The sequence below is a fragment of the Talpa europaea genome, assembly GCF_964194135.1.
Source record: "Talpa europaea genome assembly, chromosome: 3".
Lineage (NCBI taxonomy): Eukaryota > Metazoa > Chordata > Mammalia > Eulipotyphla > Talpidae > Talpa > Talpa europaea.
In genome coordinates this window covers 117,937,472-117,957,300 of record NC_140069.1, presented here as the reverse complement: position 1 = coordinate 117,957,300, position 19,829 = coordinate 117,937,472, and the positions used below count along the sequence as shown (strand labels likewise).

Below are 19,829 nucleotides of genomic sequence, written 5' to 3'. Positions count from 1 at the left end.
CTACAGGGACAACAGGAACAGGAGGTAATCAGTCAGCTCTGATGCCATCCCTGGCACCATGCCAGCCTCAAACCCCCTGTTGATCCTTTCCGAGGCATGAATCTCCCTCCCATCAAAACTGGAATCATGCTGCTCCCTTATAGGAGTCGTATAAATAAGTGATAAGGAAGTGTTCTGATAATGACAAGCGGGTATAGTTTCTCAGCCGACCAGATGTATGAAAGAAGGCAATTGTACATGTTTGTTCATTTATTTTTCAGTGTTCCGGTTCCTGTAGTCAGTTTAGAGAAAATTCCTAACCTAGTGAAGGCAGATGGTGCCAACGTCAAAATGAACTCTACAACCACTACTGCGGTCACCTCCTGTTCCACCTCGTCCTCTGCTGTCTCCACCCCACCTTTAATTAAGCCAGTCTTGATGTCCAAGTCAGTGCCACCTTCCCCAGAGAAGATCTTAAATGGCAAAGGAATTTTATCTGCCACAATAGACAAGAAACACCAAAATGGCACCAAAAACAACAACAAGCCTTACAGGAGACTTTCAGGTACGTATCTGTGTCCTTAAAGTCTGACTCACAATGAAATTGAGTCACAACGGTAACCAAGGGGTGATGTGTTCTTAGAATTAAGCAGATCTGTTTCATTTTAGGGGGGGATGTACAATTGCAAACAGGACCCCCACCTAAAAAGGGCAGCAACCATTGTTTGTCTTGTTCCTGAGCCAGAAGAGGTCCTGGGCTGAGTGCTTCTTGGGAGTTACCCTCATGCCCCAGGAGGCAGGGCACTCTGCTCCAGCCACACTAGTCCGTTCATCCCAAGGGGCTTGTCACCATGCTTATAGGTGACCTGCTCCTGGGTTCTATAGAAGTGTCCAAGCCATGAAGTTGGACAATCTCCATGACATCTCAGAGCCGCTCAAGGCAGACTTGGGACTGTCCATCAGTAATTACTCCACAGGAAGAGGCAACCTCTGTCTGTTAACCTAGTTGGTCTCCAGGTTGATTGGTCTGGGACCTACAGCTGCCTTTCCCACGTAATCAGGTTGGAATTCCCATCTGGTAGCACTAGGGCTGGCACAGCAGATGGGGTATCTGGGGGCAGCCTCTCTTGGGTCTCTTTCTTGGTTGTCTGAGAAGTCCCTCAGCGTACCCAGTAAGGGGCACCTGGCTGCTCTTTGAGGCAGTGGTCACCCTGGAAGGAGCCCCCATGTGGATGATGTTTGCTTTGGGTTGTAGAACTAAGTATGGCAGTTCTCCTTTCTCCAGAAGATCAAAAAAAGCTATAAACGTTTTACCTTCTTCACACATGGTGGGCAGTTATCTAATGTTGACCAGAAAAAAAAGAAAGAAAATAGAGTGAAAGCCACCCTTTGAGAGAGCAACTATTCTGGTATGAGTGTATTTCTTAAGTACCCCAAGAATTGTGGGTAATTTTTTATTTTCTACTTCATGTTTTTCTGCATTTTGGTTATTCTATCCTACATCTGTAGCTTTTAAGGGATTATTTCAAGTACCTAAGACCCAAAACATTCAAATAACACAGGTATTGTACCCTGAAAATCTCTCTGTGTACTATCAAAAAAGAAAGATAGAGCCTGGCACACTCTTTGAATATCAGGGGGCCTCACTGTGTAGACAGGCACCCCCAACTCCTGACGGAATGACAAATTCAGTTGCCCTCTGCAGAAGTGAGTGGCATGGTCCCTGGAAACCAGTGGGTCTAGCTGGACACGGTGTCCAGAGGCTGTGGATTCCCTGTGGCAGAAGTGTGACCGGAGCTTCCAGCCCCACCCCAGTCTGAAGTCTTTGGGGGATTTTTGAGCTATTTGTTGTTACTGCACTTTGTTGGTTGTTTTGTCTCATGGCGTCTTTTGCTTGTTTTCGTTGCTTTCACATTTGGCAGTCAGCTCCCACCCCCAGCCAAACAACCTGCTCAGTTCCAGGCCAGCATGAATGCTGCTGTGGGTCTGGACACAGGTCTGACTCTCATAGACCCAAGGGAAAGAACTCCATGCCAGGAAGCCTGCAGCCTAGTGCCCAGGTGGGCAGACAGGACTTGTAAGAGATGGGCCTCTCCAGGCATAGCAGTTTTCTATTCTGAAAGGTGAAGCTTAAAAAAAAAAAAAGGACAACAGAAGCAAAAAAGCAGTGAAAGCAAAAAAGCAAAAAAGCATTTTGATAGCCAACCAGGGTATCTGGTTTGGATATAAGAATGGTTTTATTGCACCAGCATCATTACCTCCGCTACAACCACCACCCCAAATCTTCTTTTAAGGATAGAACACGTTCATTTATTGTGCTCAGTTTACTCCCAACACATTTAGGCAGTTTTTCAGGTTAGGCAACCTCTTTTTAGTTTGCAGTTATTCAAGGCTCTTACGGACACACCACGAAATTTATATATACTCCACACACTCACTGCTGCCGGTCACCTTGCTTGCCCAGATAGCTGTGTCATTCCTGCTGTGCAGGTCACAGGTGCCTTCCAGAAGCAACACATACCATCGGAGAGGTAGAATTTTAAAGCCTAGAGGATCCTTGCCCCCTCGTTTCCCAGGGAAGGAGAGCATTTCTGTAATTCAGAAAGGGGTAAAGTATCCAAATGGGCATAAAAAGAACAGGTTCCTTAGAAGTAATGTCAATACCTGTCATCAGTAGTCCAGTCAGAAGAGAGGAGCTGGGAAAGCCTGGCCTGCAACTGTCCTTCACCCCGATATGTCATTCCCACTTGGAGCACCAGGCCGCGTGCTGGGGACAGCGAGCCGTGAGAATGGCAAGCCATACCCCACCACCTTCAGGTTCACACCCACAGAAGGCACCTACCCCAGACTTGTCCCTGCCCTTACCTACAACCCTGCCAAAGTGTTCCTGAGTCAGGTAAATGTTTTTTCTGGTCAGCGAGACTATGTGGAAACCCTGTGCTAAGGACTTTGCATAGCCTGAGAGGCAGGTTATTGTGCCATGTTGAGGAAGAATCTCCCACTTCCAAGACTAAAACCAGCAGGTAGTCAGGGCAGGAAAGTGGGTTGATGGATACTTGGAGCCACCCAGGAAAAAGCAACTTGGCCCCGCAGAGGGGCTCTCCAAAGTCTACAGCCAGCTCTGCCCAAAGTGCCAAGTCTCCAGGACCCAGCTCAAGTGAAGTCAAGTGTGAGAGCCCTCTCCTCTGCCTGCCCCCACCCTGTTCCCTGTGCCTTGTGCTGCATTCTGCATCCCTGCTGAAGCTGGACTTGGAGACTCTGGGTTCAGAGGGAGCGCCATTTCCCCCCAGAAGGGTTCCTGAAGCATTTTAGCAGCTGGTTAAAAAGGAAAAACAAAAAACAAAAAGACAGATTGCCTGACAATGTCTCACTTGTTGGTGCAAATGTGCATTTTTTAATGTAGTCTTAATGCCAAATCCTATTTAGTCTCCTTTTTTCTTATATTTTTTGTTTGTTTCTTAAACCAGAGAGAGAATTTGACCCAAATAAACACTGTGGAGTATTGGATCCCGAGACAAAGAAACCTTGCACAAGATCCCTCACCTGCAAGGTATTTCTCTTTCCATAAAAAATACTTCCTGCTCTCGCTGGGGCCTTTGTCGAAATGTTTGCATGCCACTCTCTGCACACGGCAGGGTGTGGAACCTCGACATGACCCCCAGCTGTTCTTTGTAAGGGAAATGCTTTCTTCTCTTCCATGGTAGCAGAGTGCCTGCCTCAAGCTGGCTGGCTTTTTAAGAAGGAAAAAAAAAAAAAATAGGCTTCCCCTGTTACTTGTGAGGCCAGACAGTAAATTGTATTTATAGGCACTCACAGGCGGTTCTAAACCCTGCTACGTTTTAATGTATGCAGGAGCAGCAGCAGCGGCAGCAGCAGCGGCGGCGGCGCCCTGAAAGGCAGCCCTGGAGGGAGGACGCTCTGCCGCGCCCCTGATCCAGCCACACCGGGGTGGCCAGGGGGACACCTGACCCCAGGCGGCGCCCTTGGATATCCCGGAGCCCCATATGGCATACTGAACTGCTAGTGCTTCTTGGGCTCCCGGCGTGGCCCTCTGCTTGGTGGCTCTGTGTGTCGGGGCCAAATCGAGCCTCCTCCTTGCACCTGGATTAACTCTAGCACTCCCGCACGGTTGCCTTTCCTCAGAGAGTTTTTCGTGGGTTCTGCGCTGAAGCTGGTCATCTTATGCCATTTTTATGGAAGAAGCTTTGGCTTCTTAACATCAGGAGTCTAGGGCATGGTTGCGTTTGTGTGGTCTCTGCCTCTTCCCAGCCACAGAACAGGAGCTGTTGCCTTGAAGTTGACTTTTCAAGCACCTCTAAATTCTCATGAATTGCTCTTTCTGAAATGGAGGGCCTGGGGAAGCAGGTTTATGTGCTGATCAAAGAGGCTGTGCTTTTCATCTCTCTTCTCCTTAGACACACTCACTAAGCCATCGGAGGGCAGTCCCAGGCCGGAAAAAGCAATTTGACCTCCTTCTGGCGGAACACAAAGCCAAGTCCCGGGAAAAAGAAGTGAAAGATAAAGAGCATCTCTTGACTTCAACAAGGGAAGTGCTTCCAAACCCACCTGGGCCGGTGCAGGAGTCTCTGCCAGGATCTTCTGGGAGCTCTGGGCCAGAACCTAAAGTTGCCTCCCCTGCAAAATCCCGGCCGCCTAACTCTGTGCTTCCGAGGTAAGTCCCACCTTGGCAAGAGGAGCGCTGAGTCCTTGATCAGGTGACACTGCCTGGCTGGGTCGAGTGTGGCTGATCACGTGTTAAGTGGAAGTGGCAATAGTCCTACCTTGCCCTACGTTAGATTAGTTGCAGATTCCTAGAGCAGAGAGTGGGTAAGACCCGCGAGGATGGGAAGTCAGCACGCCTGAGAAACCCATTTGCCACAGTATTTTAGGAATTTTTCCACAGTACTCTTATGATCAGGATGAAGGGGAAATTGACATACAGAGGCCATTTGTCCTTATGATTCTCTCTACACCACGAGAGACAAGCCACCTATGTGGGGTCTTATTTGCTGGTCCCAGGCAGAAAGGAAAGAACAGAAAACAGAACTGAAACCCATTTGAACGAGAGTGATTTAAAATCCCCTCACATTTGTTTTGATGGGCAGCAGAGTGCCTCACTGAGCGATAGACCCATTTCAAGGTAATAGGACAGGGCTCCCTTCTGCAGAAATATTCCGTCAAGTGCTTGCTCTGTAAGCAGGGTGCTATGTTAGCTACTCCCGAACAGAATTACAGAGACGAAAGAAACTAAATCCTGCTTTTCAGGAATTTGGTGTTTAGAAGATATTATTCAAATATCCATGACTTTGTAAGAAGGGAACAATAATACAATATGAGAAATCCAGATAGTGGTATTACTGGTCATTTTTAATGCATTCAGTGTGAGTCTTGAGGGGTAATTTCCAGCCAGTAAGTAGACATTAAAAGAACATAGTTATGGGCCTCCCCTGGTGGCTCAGCGGTTGAGCGCTGCGAGGCTGCCCGCAGCCTCTGCAGCACCCGTTCATTCCCCGGCTGCCGGCGAGGGTCCCACCAAAAAAAAAAAAAACAAAAAAACAAAAAAAAACCCATAGTTATAAAAAAGGGGGAGGAGGGGCCTTCCTGGTGGCGCAATAGGTTAAGCACCGCACTATGAGGCAATCCTGCAGCCTCTGCAGCACAAGTTCTATCCCCGGCCGGCCAGGGAGCAACCTCTCCTGTCTGGCCTGCTGCGCCTCTCAGCAGTGTATTTCGTCAGTCAGCCTGTTCTGTTCCACTCTGTTTCTGGTGAATCCCCCTCTTAGCTCCCCCCCCAATCTCTGGCCTGTACCCCAGCTCTTAAATAAATAAATCTTTAAGAAAAGGGGGGGAGGAGCTGATTTTTAAAGGAAAAGCATATGTTTGATGACAGCTGTTATGATCTACCAGATTCTCCCTTTAGGCCTTATTTTGGTGCAAACCTGACCCAGTTAGCCAGCCAGCAACCCTTGGTAGGATGAGCAGCCTCAGCTTTCTGGGGAACAGAGTCAGATGGAATTCCTACCCAAACAATCCAGTATCACAACCATGGTTCTGTTGTCACCATTTACACACCACTTCCTTTGCTGTCCCTCATTTTGCAAGATCATTTTGTAATGACTTCTCATTGTAATGCCTAATGAAGACTATTAACCCAGCTTTAGAATTGAGGCGACAATTCTGTCCCAAACTTCTGGGAAGGACTTCAATTCTGTCTACAGTAAGTCCTCACTTAATGTTGTGGATAGGCTCTTCAAAACTGACTTTAAGTGAAATAGTATGTAACAAAAGGGGTCTTTGAATAACTTGCTTTGTTCAACACCTGCTGGAATTGGGTTTTGCCCATCAATGATATATAATGAAACAGCACCAATGTTATAATGAAATGCAATGATGTTATTCAAGGACCTTCTGTACAGTGGCTTTCAGACTTCTTTGTGACATTTTCATCCCCACAAAGCCTTACATGGTACCCGGTATATAAGCAGACCTGGCTGCACCTGAAATTAGCTCAGTCCTTCTCTTGTCACATATGTACCCAATTTGAGAACTTGAAAACTATTCTACTTTGCTCCAGTGATTCTGACTAATGGAGGCACTTCTTACCCAAGCAGTGGTACCTGCCTTAACAGAGAAACTTTTATTTTATTAAAAAAATAAAAGAGTCAGTGGAGACTTCAGAGTTTCTCCTTTTCCATTCCTTTTGGGTTCAATTTTCAGGGAATGTTTGTCAATAGAAAAAATATGAGCTGTTTATATTCTTTTAGGAAGGCAGAAGAAATAGGGAGAGTTGGATTAATTAGCAAAAAGGAATGTGTCTGGAAAGGAAAGGGATTGGCAAAGGAACACATTACAAACGTTGGTAATAGAGGATGCTTTTGAGGATGCTTTTTTTTGAAGATTTATTTTCATTTATGCATACAGGAACTAGGGTTAGGGCAGAGGGGTGGGGGATGAGAGGATTCACCAGAAACAGAGTGGTTAGCAGCACAGGCGGATGTACTGAAATACACTGCTAAGGGGAGTAGTGGGTGAGATAGGAGAGGTCTGTTGTGCCATGTGGGTTAGCTCCCTGGCTAGGGATCAAACTGATGGTACAGTGGCTGGCAATAGTTTGATGGTGCTGAGACTTTAACCCCTGTGACACCAGAAAGGCATGAGGATGCTTCAAGTTTGATAGGGACACCCAAAAACTCAAGGTGATTCTGTTCCAAAGTTAGTGGGACATGAAAAAGCATGAGCAGAGTTTAGTGTGTCCTCATGTAAAACTTAAAACATTTATTTTACTCATTAACAATATATATGAGATATTTTAATCACACTAATTACCTATAATTGGGGAAATAGTCACACATGAATAGAATTATCACGATCCCTTCCAATTGTGAGTTCCTTTGTAGGAAATTCTAACCTGTGTGAATTTGTTTCTTACATAACTTTTTGGTAACCTTGAAAGTATTTCAGTTTTCATGTTCTTTAGCTGCAACCCATTCTTATCACATTCAGGAATGCCTAAAAAGGTCGTTGGGTCTAGAATCGGAAAAGTTAAAGTTTGATAATAAGGGTTTTAACAGGATTGGGAGTACAAGTCTCAACTCTATGCTTACTGATTAGACAAGCTTAGTCTTATTTCCTAGCCTCTGTAGCCTCAAATTGCCCATCTCTAAAATGGAGCTGCAAAGAATTAAGTGAGATAAAGGACCAAGTGCTAGTAGTCACTCAGTTGATATTAGCTGTTATTAAAAGGTAGTGGGGGCCTTCCCTGGTGGTGCAGTGGTTGAGTGCTGGGCTGCGAGGCTGCCCACAGCCTCTCAGCACAGGTTCGATCCCCGGCCACCGGCGAGGGTCCCACATGGCGTGACAGACCTCTCCTGCCGTGCCCATTGCTCCCCTCAGCAGTATATTTCGTCAGTCTGCCTGTTCTGTCCCCCGCTCTGGCTCTGGTGAGTTCTCTCACCTTCCCGTGCTTCTGACTGTACCCAGTGCTTGTATAAATAAATAAATAAATCTTTTAAAAAAAAATAAAAAAGGTAGTGTTATTCAGTAGGAAAGCAATGTGAGGTGTTGAAGGTCTCGGTGCTACCTGATTTCCATTTGTCCCCAGACTTTTATCCCCCAAACTGGGGGCCCTTACACAACATACCCATCTGTTTCTTTGCCCCCAACTCTAATATATTCTAAGGAAACCTATTACTCACCAGGAGCCCAAGGGCTATGGATGACCACCAGCCCAGCCAAAGCCATCTAGACTGTTGGAAAGGGGGGACATGCAGAGGGTTGACCTGGTCTCTCACAAGTCAGGTTCTGGCCCATGGGGGAAGAGGGGACAGGTAGGCTGTGGCAGCCAGTACAGAAAAAATTTGGGCACATTTCCCTATCTTGGAGATATCCACACATCTCATCTAAAGCTTAAAAAAATTAATAATTTTTTGAAGTATAAAATGGCAAAATCCAGTGACTCTGTAGACTGACAAGCAAAGTTGGGAAAAAAGCAGAAGATACTAGAAACATGAAAAGCAACTTCAATTCATGACTTGTTAGGATATAGTTAACTGCCAGACTGCAAGCCATTTCTCTCCTTGGCTTTTGTCTCTCTCTATGCTTCTTCTACATCCACTTCTCAATATGGATACTTCAAAGCAAAGGAGGGTTGCTTTGAAATCAAACAGGGTCAAGTCTCATTTCTACCTTTTATTAGCTTTGCAACCAATCCTCATCTCAAAAATGTCGATAATAGTGGCAATCACCTAAGGCAGCTGGTAACTTGGATAAAATGTACGTGACATGCCTAGCACATAGCAGAGACTCAGTTAAGGTCAGCTGCCTTCCGCCGTGTTCCTCAGAGCACTCAGACAGACGATGCTCGTGCATCCTCAGAGAGGCGGCATGGGAACTGAGTCCCATGTGTAGGACTGGACTGGCACATCATCACATCCAGTCAGGAGACCAGTGGTGGGTGAGAATGGAGAGGTGATGTAGAGTGAAGGGGAAAGAGTGGGTAGCAGTTTTACAGTGACTTCTTCAACACTCTCTCGTGACAAGTTGCCCCATGTCCCTCCACTGCTTGCCAACCCTTGTGCTTTCTGAGAACACAGACTATATTCCAGCAGACTCCCTCCAGGTTCCACCCTCGAGTATAACAGTCAGAGCTGGAATGTCTTGAAAGCACCCACACACCTGCATCACCAGGAGGGTGCACACATCCTGAGTGAAAGCAGCCTACAAAGGAAAAGACCCTGCACTCCTGCTCTGTGTCTGCACGCTCGTGCACACGCCGCCAGCCTTTCATGTTCCTGTCTTTGCTGTCAGCCGATTCTGCTCTGGGGCACAGTCTCCATGCTCAGCTTTACTCTCCAGGATTCTCGCCCCTTTAATCTCCTCTCTTCCTTTTTTCACAACTGGAATTTCCTACTGAGTGTTTCAACCATTTTTCCCCATTAAACTCCATTTTTAAAATCAAAATAATATAGGTACATAGTTCAAAAATCAAATAGTACTAAAAGACTTAGAAAATAAAAACAGTAGTCCCAGCCATCCTGGAACTCTCTTTTCCCTGTCTGTACTAGAGCCCCTGTTTCCTGGATTCCATTGCCTTCCTGTCTCTTGGTTTGTGCCTTTATTTTGATAAAGTATTGCCTCAGTTGGCTTCCTATGGAAAGGTGATTAGGAAGTCAATTTTAATTTTTTTAAAGATTTATTTTATTTATTTATGTGTACAAGAACTGGGATTTAAGCCAGAGGTGCAGGGGGTGAGAAGATTCACCAGAGACAGAGTTGGGGGGGCAGAACAGGTGGATCTACTGAAATACACTGCTGAGGGGAGCAGTGGGCGAAACAGGGGAGGTCTGCTGTGCCATGTGGGTCAGCTCGCTGGCCAGAGATCGAACTCATGCTGCAGTGGCTGGCGATAGCTTGATAGCATTAAGGCTTTAACCCCTGCGCCAGCAGGGAGGCCCATGGTGGTCAATTTTTAGAATACTTAAACATCTGAAAATGTTTTAATTATAATATACCCTCACTGTTAATCATCTAACTGATTAAATAACCAGGTTGAAAATCATTTCTCCAGGGTCTCCCTGGTGGCACAAGGGGTTAAGATACAACCTATGAAGCTATTCGCAGCCTCTGCAACACCAGTTCGATCCCCAGCCAGCCAGGGAGAAACCCACATGGCACGGCAGACCTCTCCTGACTTGCCTGCTGCTCCCCTCAGCAGTGTACTTCTGCCTGTTCTGCTCCCTACTCTGTCTCTGGTGAATCCTCTCACCCCCCACACCTCTGGCCTGTACCCCAGTTCTTGTGTGCATAAATAAATAAATCTTCAAAAAAAGAAAATCATTTCACCACAGAATTTTGGAGACATTTTTCCATTGGCTCCTAAGATCAAAGGTTTTGATTGAGAAGTTTAGTATCATGCTGATTCCCATATCTTTGCACATAGCTAGTTTTCATCTCTGAGGCCTGGGGCTCTAAAATTTCACAGGGATCACTCTTGATGCAGTTCATTTTTCCTTTATTGTACTGGCTGCTCAGTAGATCCTTTCAATCTGGAAACACCTGAGATCTTGTTGTATGTTATATCTTAGATCATTTTCTCTCCACCATTGTCTTTTTTTCTCCCTTTCTTGACCTCCTCTAGTTACATGTAGGACCTTTTGCTCTGATCTTTCCCTCTTACTACTTCTTTTCTCCTATTTTCTCTGCTAATCTCTTTCACTTTCCAAAACAGTTTACCTTCAAAACTGCATATTAAAATAATCAACTTATTATATGCTTTTTAAAATGTGTGAGATCTTTTTATCTGATTGCTTCTCACAATAGCTTACAAGATACTATCAGTTTGCCAAGGTAATAGCATTCTAGTATCTTCAAAAGATAGGTTTTTGAGTTTGTCCTCTTTCCTTCTTTACCTTTGTTTCTTCCAGGTTTGTTTCATGTATATGTTCGTCCTTTTGCTATTTGTTTGGTCAGTTTCATGTTAAAGAATGTTTGGTGTTCCATACCATTCGTATTTAGAAGAAAGGCTCTAACAGGCTGATTGGAAGTCTATATGTGGGATTATTGACCAAATGATCAACAGGTCGCCAATCACTGGTTGGAGGATTCTCATAAGCAAAACCTGGAGGCCTTTCTGTGGATTTCTCATTCAGTTCTTCAGGGAAGAACCTGCCTGGTGATGTGCCTGGGAGCACTGACTAAGAATCTGACGAGTGATAACCATGTTTCTAGCCCTGTGCCTCATTCTCGCTCCCTGCCACACCTGGTCTCCATATGCCTTGAGTCTCTTCAGTTCAGTATATCCCTAGAGAATAAACCTTTCTTATTTGAGAGTTGACTGGAGGGATATTGTTGATCCACCTGGCTGTGTAAAGAAGTAAAGGTGAGCCGAGGTCTTGTCAAAACTTTCAACCATCCTGCAATATTTAGCCCTCACCTCACCCATGACTTTTTGCAGTTCTATGGAACTCCAGGAGTCCTGCTTCTCAGAGGTGCTGTGATAACTTCTCCTCTCTCCCCATCAGTGAACACCTCTAGCCATACACTGTTTTCTGAAAATATGTTAAAGTCTCTTATGCATACTTATGTCAGTTAGGATGCTTTGGACAGACAATCTAGACCCTAAACACTTAAATAAGCAAAAAGCTTCTTATCACATGGGACAAGAAGTCCAGAAGTGAAGGGGTGCAGTTTCCACAAAGATTCAGAATTGGCTTTCTTTCCCCACCCTTCTTTCATTTCACCCTCATCTATCTTTTGACTTCATCTCAAAAGTCTATAGCAGTAGTGCCAGACACACCCAGATAAAACAAGGTCCAGATGTAGATGGAGACTACATTTTCCTTGTGCTTTTTTTAAACATGAGCAAAATCTTTACAAAAGTCTCCCCACCCCAAAAATTATATTTCCTTTTATTTCTCTTGCCCTTTTCCAAAGTGATCTTTAACTTTCAGACATGAGGTTCCCATGGTTGCTTTAGGGGTTAAATGGAGGCTGGGAAGTCATTGCCATTGCTGTCACCATATCTCTGCTATCTCTTTGAGGCTGATGTCTTCTTTATACCTTTACTACAATTTCAGTAGGGTTTTTGGGAGGGAGAGGAGGTAAGTGTTTTTGACACATCTCCCCATTTATCAAGAAGTTCAGCCACTTTCACATAAGCCTGTACTACTGGCTCTTTCTCTTTTTTTACTTTTTGTTAGGAAATTTTCCCATTCCAGAAAAGTAGAGAGAAGACCCTAATGAACACTTGCATGCCTAGTTTGAACAATGACAGTGGTCATATTAATATTTTGTATTTTATATTTACTTCATCTATATTTTTTGATGATGACTTGAAGCTAATTACAGATAGCATGTATTTTACCTCCGAAGATTTCCGAAAGCATCTTTAAAAAGAAAAATAGTTTCCTGTGTAACCATTACACTGTTATCACACTTAACTAGTTCACTTTTATCTCCTGCAGGACAGGGGGTTTCTATTATGGTGGGGAAAACTTCAAAAAGAACCTATTAGGAAGTATGGAAGCAAATTAAATGTCCATCAATAGACTAGTTAAGAAAATAGTGATATAGCCGTACTGTGGGATTTTAAAAGTGGCAATATCGTTCTCTACATGGAAATATTTCTATAACATCACTAGATTAAAAAAAAAAAAAAAAAGGGGCCTCCCCTGGTGGCGCAGTGGTTGAGCGCTGGGCTGAGAAGCTGCCTGCAGCCTCTGCAGCACCAGTTCGATCCCCGGCCGCCGGTGAGGGTCCCACATGGCGTGTAGACCTCTCCTGCCACTCACTGCTCCCCTCAGCAGTGTACTTCATCAGTCTGCCTGTTCTATTTTCCGCTCTGGCTCTGGTGAATCCTCTCACCCTCTCGTGCTTCTGACTGTATCCAGTGCTTGTATAAATAAATAAATAAATCTTTAAAAAAAAAAAAAAGATTAAAAAAAAAAACGATGTCTGAAAATAGTATGCACCCTGTAATCCAGTTCTTATGTAAAAATGCAGGTGCTTGTGCATACACAGTAAAGAAGTCTGGAAGGATATAAATCAAGATGCTAATACCACTTGATCTTGAGCACTTGAGTGGCAGGATTACATTATGGATGCTGTTTTCTTTCTTTATATGTTTCAGCATTTTCTAAATTGTGCTAGTATTTGGATCTTCAGCTATAAGCAAGCAATAGTGTCTTTGCTCCTCTAGATACAGGAGAGTAGGTATCTGGGAATGTACCTGGGAGGTATGTTCTCTGGACTATGGACTTTTAATATGCAAACTGAATGACATCTCTGATTTTATAAGTAGGGAAGGTGATTGTCAATAATTGTCATACCAACAGAGTTCTTATAATGACTGAAAAACTACTTGTGACTTTGCTTTTATATTTTGGGATTTTTTTAATTGTGATAAAATAAACATAACACAAAAATTTACATTGTTGTGTAACCCTCAGAACTTATTTCATCATCTTGTACTGAAACTGCACCTATAAAACACAAACTCCCCGATTCTCGTGCCCCAGTTCCTAGTAACCACTATATTCTACTTTCTGTCCCTGAATGTGACTCTCTAGGTAACTCCTATAAGTAAAGTCATACAGCTTTTGTCCTTTGTGTCTGACTTATTTCACTTAGCAAATTGCCTTCAAGGTTCATCCATTTTGAAGTATGTATCAGAAGCACATTCCTTTTTAAGATTTAACTAATATTTCATTGTATGGATGTACCGTATTTTGTTTATCCACTCCTCTATTAGTGGACATTTGGGTCATTTCAGCCTTTGAGGCTATGTTTTCAAATAACTGTGCTTTGGGGCCTCCCTGTTGGCACAAGGGGTTGGGTCACAGTACTATGAAGCTATACAAAGCCACTGCAGCACGAGTTTGATCTGTGGCCAGGAAGGTGTCCCATATGGGGATGCAGACCTCTCCTGTCTTGCCCGCTGCTCCCCTCAAAAGTGTATTTCATAGATCTGCCTGTTCTGTTCCCCACTCTGTCTCTGGTGAATCCTCTCACCACCACTACCCCCCTACACCTCTGACCTGTACCCCAGCTCTTGTATACATAAATAAATAAATCTTTAAAAAAAAAAAAAAACTGTGCTTTTGAGATCTGATTTGAACTCAGGTATTTGACACCTAGAAAGATTTCAAAGCAACAAAGACTCTAGGGTGAAAATGAGAGAGAAAAGGAGGCCAATTAGTACTCTTCCTTCATGTTTCTTGAAGGATCAACTTTCAAAGCAGAATGTTAGAAAACCAATTTTTGAAAAAGATCTCAGTATTTTCCCCAGCGCTTTTTTTCTTCCTATCCTCTCCCTGTTCAATCACCTGATGAAAGTAGAGAAGCCGTGAAAGTAACAAATAACTAACTTTGTTTCTCATCTTATTCTTCTACTAATGTGAACACATTTGCTTTGTTTTGATTTTTCTGGGTTTTTTTTACTGCTTAGAAAGCATGTCTTGCTACCTCTTATTTGCCATTGCTTTTCTGTAGGCTTAGCCATAGTTAAGGTGAGACTTGTTTAATTGTTTATGCACATGGAATTCATTCATGCCTTCATTGAGAAAAGACATCTATTTCTTCAACATCTGCTATAAGTCATTCATGTCAGAAAGCCTAGTGGCTTGTCAAACATTAAATGGAAACATTCATCTTCAGAAGATTAAACAATTAAACTATATGTTGCTTGATATTAAAAATTGGCATGGCTGTGGGATAAGGGACTTGTGATCCCATACAAGGACAAAATATTTTTGTGTGCAAGTATGGTAACAATTTCATAAAGCCTTTTTTTAAAATTTTTTATTGAGTTAGTATTGGTTTATATTATTTCCTTTGTAGAAGTACCGGAACCCCCTCCTCAGGCACTGTTGTCATAGTGCGCCGCCGCCAGAGAAACCCATAGTCCACTACCTTGTGCTCCCACCCTTCTTTGTTCTTGTCCCTCCCCCCCCCCCAGTTGCCCCCACTCCACAGTTAACTTCAAAGGGTTAGTTTTTCAGTTTGGGTTTATCTGATCCTTTGCTTTCTTTTTCTATATTCCACACATAAGTGACATCATCTGGCATCTGTCTTTCTCCTTCTGACTGATCAGCTTAGCATTATCTCTTCTGGCTCAACCCATATTACTACACATGGCAAGAGTTTATTTATAATTTTTGATCATTTTTGATAACTGAATAGCATTCCTATGTGTGTGTGTGTTGTGTGTGTGTGCACATACACACACACTATACCTACCCACTTAATCCATTCATCTGCTTTGGCACATTTAGGCTGTTTGTATAACTTGGCCATTGTAAGCAGTGTTCCAGTGAAAATGAGAGTTCAAGTCTACTTTCAAAATAGTGTATTTGTGTTTTTTGGGTAGAAATCTAGGAGTTGCATTGCTGTGTCTTATGGCAGATCCATTTGTAGTTTTTTGAGAAAGCTCCATATTGTTTTCCATCAGGGTGAGATCAGTCTACATTCCCACCAACAGCGTAGTAGGGTTCTTTTTTCTCCACATCCTCACTGGGATTTGTTTCTGTTCTATTTTTAATATGGGCCATTTTCACAGGTGTGGTTTTGATTTGCATTTCTCTGACAATAAGTGATGATAAACATTTTTTCATATACCTGTTGGCCATTTGTATGTCTTTTTTGGGGGAAGTGCCTAGTTAGTTCTTCTGCCCATTCTTTTTTTAAAGATTTATTTATTTATACAAGAACTGGGGTACAGGGTTAAGCACCGCGCTATGAAGCAATCCACAGCCTCTGCAGCACAAATTCAATCCCCGGGCGATCAGGGAGTGACCCACATGGCGCAGCAGACCTCTCCTGACTCGCCCACAGCTCCCTTCAGCAGTATATTTCAGTCTGCCTGTTCTGTCCCCCACTCTGTCCCTGGTGAATCCTCTCACCCCCCGCATCTCTGGCCTGTACCCCAGCTCTTGTAGGCAAAACTAAATAAATCTTAAAAAAAAAAAGACAGAGTGGGGAGCAAAACAGGTGGACTGACTGAAATACACTGCTGAGGGGAGCAGCGGGTGAGACAGGGGAGGTCTGCTACACCATGTGGGTCAGCAACCTGGTCAGGGATCCAACTGGTGCTGCAGTGGCTGCGGATAGCTTCATAGGTTGTTTCTTAAGCCCTTGCGCCACCAGGGAGGCCCAATCTAGTTTCATTCTTTTGCATGTAGCGGTACAGTTTCCCCAACATTATTAATGTCATATTTTAGTAGCCAGTAAAAAAGCACTTATAGGTCTGTCTTTCATCATCACTAATATTTTGTTCATTGCTTTGAACTTGTTTACCTGGTTGATCTTCCTTCAAGCTCCACTTTAAAGTAACTACATAGCAAGTATAAACTCCCTACATGCCAACTGAATTCATAAAAAGTTAATTTGAGGTGAAGCTAACTCTCTGTCACATATCTATTTTACATTCTGCTTACACCGTTGGGCTTTCCCCTGGTGCCTGAATTTAAGCCTCTGCTCCACCTGTTCCCTGTAGAGAGCTGGTTTCAACTAACACTCAGCCTTCATTTTTTTCCTTTTGCAAATTTGCCATTGACCTACCCACCTTGACATATCTGAAGGCTAATTGGGCCACCTTCTGAGCTTCATTTTGTGGGTGGGTCATATTACCTCAGAAAAGCTTATTCTGTTTGTTTTCTCTTGCCCTAGACCATCATCTGCAAATAGCATAAGCAGCAGCACGTCTTCAAATCATAGTGGCTACACTCCGGAACCCCCCCTGCCCCCCGTTGGAGGTGACCTTGCCAGCCGACTATCAAGTGATGAAGGGGAGATGGACGGAGCCGACGAAGCGGAGAAGTTAGACTGTCAGTTCTCCACCCACCACCCCAGACCTCTCGCGGTAGGCTACCTTCCTTTTCCTTGCCTGCATGTTTCTCTCCTGTGCTTTGGGGTATTTACATGATGGTGTCAGACGACATGCTGCCAGGACAGGGTTTTACAAAAAGGCTTATGCTGACGTTGAGTGATTGCCTTCTTAGACACTTACAAATCACAGGAGGAAAGGAAAAGTCTCCCTGCTCATTAGGGTCCTTTAAATACGTAAGTATTCGTGGTCCCCTTGAAACAACAATGCCTAGGAAATGGTGTTTATGGAAGTATACTGGCAAAGTGACCTCCCGGCCTTGCCCTCTGAAAATGGAGCCTTCACTGTTAAAAGCTGGTCTCGCTCACCTGCTTTGGAGACCCTCTGTCTGCGCTGTGTGCCAGGTGCCGGTCCCCTAGATGTCTTCTTTTCTGTTGGTTCTGAGTTTAATTGTTATAAGTAAATGGGACCATATGGCCCTAGAACTCTGTGTGTGTGTGTGTGTGTGTGTAAAGAAGAAGGAAGCATATCATGTCAACATGATTGCTGACTAACAAAAAAGCTATTCTCTTCTTATTCCTTGAAAGAGTTCACTCTTTTCAGAAAGTCATTGAAATCCAGATGGGAAGTATAAGAAGGCATGACCTGGAGACTTGTTTGCCATGCAAACATTTGTGAAGGGAATGTCTGGTGCTACTATCAATCACAGAGTCAAGTGCGGGGGGGCTGGAACCTAGGACCCGGGACCCCGTGACTACTTTGCTCTGGCACCAGCTTGAGCCTAGCAGATTTCCACTATCCCTCGATGTCATGGAGTGCGTGGGTGCAGTGAGTCCTGCATCAAATAGTGTGAGTCCTCCTCCCTTCTACCTGTGTGATGAAGGAAGGTCAAATTCACTTCCTATTGGGCCTTCCCATGGCGCAGCGGTTGAGCGCTGGGTTGCGAAGCTGCCCGCAGCCTCTACAGCGCCAGTTCGATCCCCGGCTGCTCCCCGGCCACTGGAGGAGGGTCCCACATGGCGCGCAGACCTCTCCTGCCGCCCGCTGCTCCCCTCAGCAGTGTACTTCGGTCCTTCTGCCTGCTTTGGCTCTGGTGAATTCTCTCACCCTCCCGCGCTTCTGTCTGTACCCAGTGCTTGTATAAATAAATAAATCTTTTTAAAAAAAAATCAATTCCTATTTCTGGGCATGGTGGTGACCTATGTCTCACCCACAGCCTGAGATGTCACCCCTTCTCTAGTACAGAAATAGGGACAGTTGAGAATGTCTTTGATTGCCAGTAGTAGAAAACTTAATTCATACAATGTATGCACTATGGTCATTTAATTATCTCACTTAACAAGAAGCCTCGAAGTAAGTGGTTCCAAACTTGGTTCAGTACCTCCATGATGTGGGGGAAATGAGGAAAAGCCTCCACAATCCTCTGCCTTTCTTCATGGTCTTGATGTGTCTGCCACGGCTCCAGTATCACCCAGGAACATTCTACACAGCATGGAAATGGAATGTATAAACAGAAAGGGGATCTTCTAAAATGCTATCTTACATCATTTCTTAGGGAAGAAAATCTTCCTATCAACCCTCCCCCCCAGCTGACTTCCCCTTATATCTACCAGAATTGGATCACGTGCCCACCCCTAGGTCAATCCATAGCAGAGAAGGACGGATTGTAGTGACAGCAATACATGATCCCAAGGTTCTGGGGAGAGACCTGCCTTCCCTGCTCACTGCTCTCTATCAGATACCAAAACAACATTGTAGTTTTGTTAGCAAAGAAAAGGCAGGGAGAGGTGGGGGTTTGCTGGTAGTTGATGAGATTGACAGGCAGTAGTGTCTGCCACAGTGCCCTGTGAGGCTCTGCAGCTCTGCTGAGGGCATACTATGTAACCCGGAGCAGGTGCCTCTATGCATTTAGCCTGAATTGGAGATGTAGGTAGCAAAGGACAAAAAGGTGCCTCCAGCTTCCAGGTCTGCAAGGAAGAAAGGGCTCCACCCAAAGGCCAGTCTTTGAAACACATCAATATGTTGGTCCAAATGACAAGCCAGCTCTGGGCATGGAAGATTTATGCAGCCTTAATGTTTTACTGATTTAAATGAAAGGGACATGGATTTATTTCTCTGCTTTGTCCTTTCTCTCATAGTCAATTGATACATTCAATTATTTTTTGTAATGAAGCCTGGTCAGTGTATGTTGATCAAATGGGATGGAGGAAGAAGAGATGCTGAGACCTGGAACAGCTCCCAGTGCTGCTGGGGACTACCCCCCATAGTGGAGGATTCCCTTTGTATGCTTACTGGTGTGGTTCGTTGACACTTAATATGAAGGTGCATCATCAGGAATAGCAGATTTGGTGGCAAGATTTTAATGCAAAACCCCCAGAACACAAGCAGAAACAAAGGGAAGGTCTTACATTTCCTCCTGAGAACTGTTCCAAAGGCTGGTTCCAGGAAGGTTTGTGGTACGCATGCCAATCCAGCACTGTGTCTGGGATGGAGGCCAGGGAGCTGCTGGGAGCCCTGGGGGAAGGGGGAGACGCTGTATTTGAGTTATAGAGTCACTGGCAGACTCGCCTGAGCTCTAGACCAGCCAAATGTCACCTTCTCAGAGGCCGCTTCCTGCATTTCTGTCTCCTGGCCTTCTGTTTGTCCTGACATCATAATCAAATGATGTCTATTCAGCATCTAACGGCTCATATTTAAACTATGTGTTTTAAATGTGATGGTGTGCTTTAAATATTTTGTGGAGGGCTTTGTCTCTCCCATCCATTCTTTCATCCAAATCCCTACTATCCTCATACTGAGGAGAAAGAAAAGGCACATGGGGTCCCCAGGCTTCAGACCTTTATAATCAAGTCAGGCACATGGGTGTTAGGTATAACATAAAGCAGCCACATAGTGATTCCAAGGTGAAATGTAACAAAGTGCATGAGGTGTATCCTGAGAGGTCAAAGTGGCAAAGTTAGTCAGAGATAGGCCATTGGAAATGAGAGTCTTGATAAGGGCTCTGAGGAGGGGAGAATTGAGGAGACAGCAG

At 44.4% G+C, this 19,829-nt stretch overlaps 1 protein-coding gene across 5 annotated transcripts in view; it reads left to right on the top strand.

The window, feature by feature from the left end:
* Window positions 1-19,829, top strand: part of ATXN7L1 (ataxin 7 like 1) — a gene marked incomplete at both ends in the record, with an annotated part of 232,355 nt that overhangs the window by 197,656 nt on the left and 14,870 nt on the right. For 4 of the 5 annotated variants that reach the window (XM_084230418.1, XM_084230420.1, XM_084230419.1 and 1 more), the window contains 4 exons: window positions 261-544; window positions 3,447-3,529; window positions 4,395-4,651; window positions 16,642-16,834. In XM_084230418.1, coding sequence (XP_084086544.1) covers window positions 261-544; window positions 3,447-3,529; window positions 4,395-4,651; window positions 16,642-16,834 — 817 coding nt within the window. Of the gene's footprint in view, window positions 1-227; window positions 545-3,446; window positions 3,530-4,394; window positions 4,652-16,641; window positions 16,835-19,829 lie in introns of all 5 variants that reach the window. The other variant, XM_084230416.1, reaches the window with a different exon arrangement.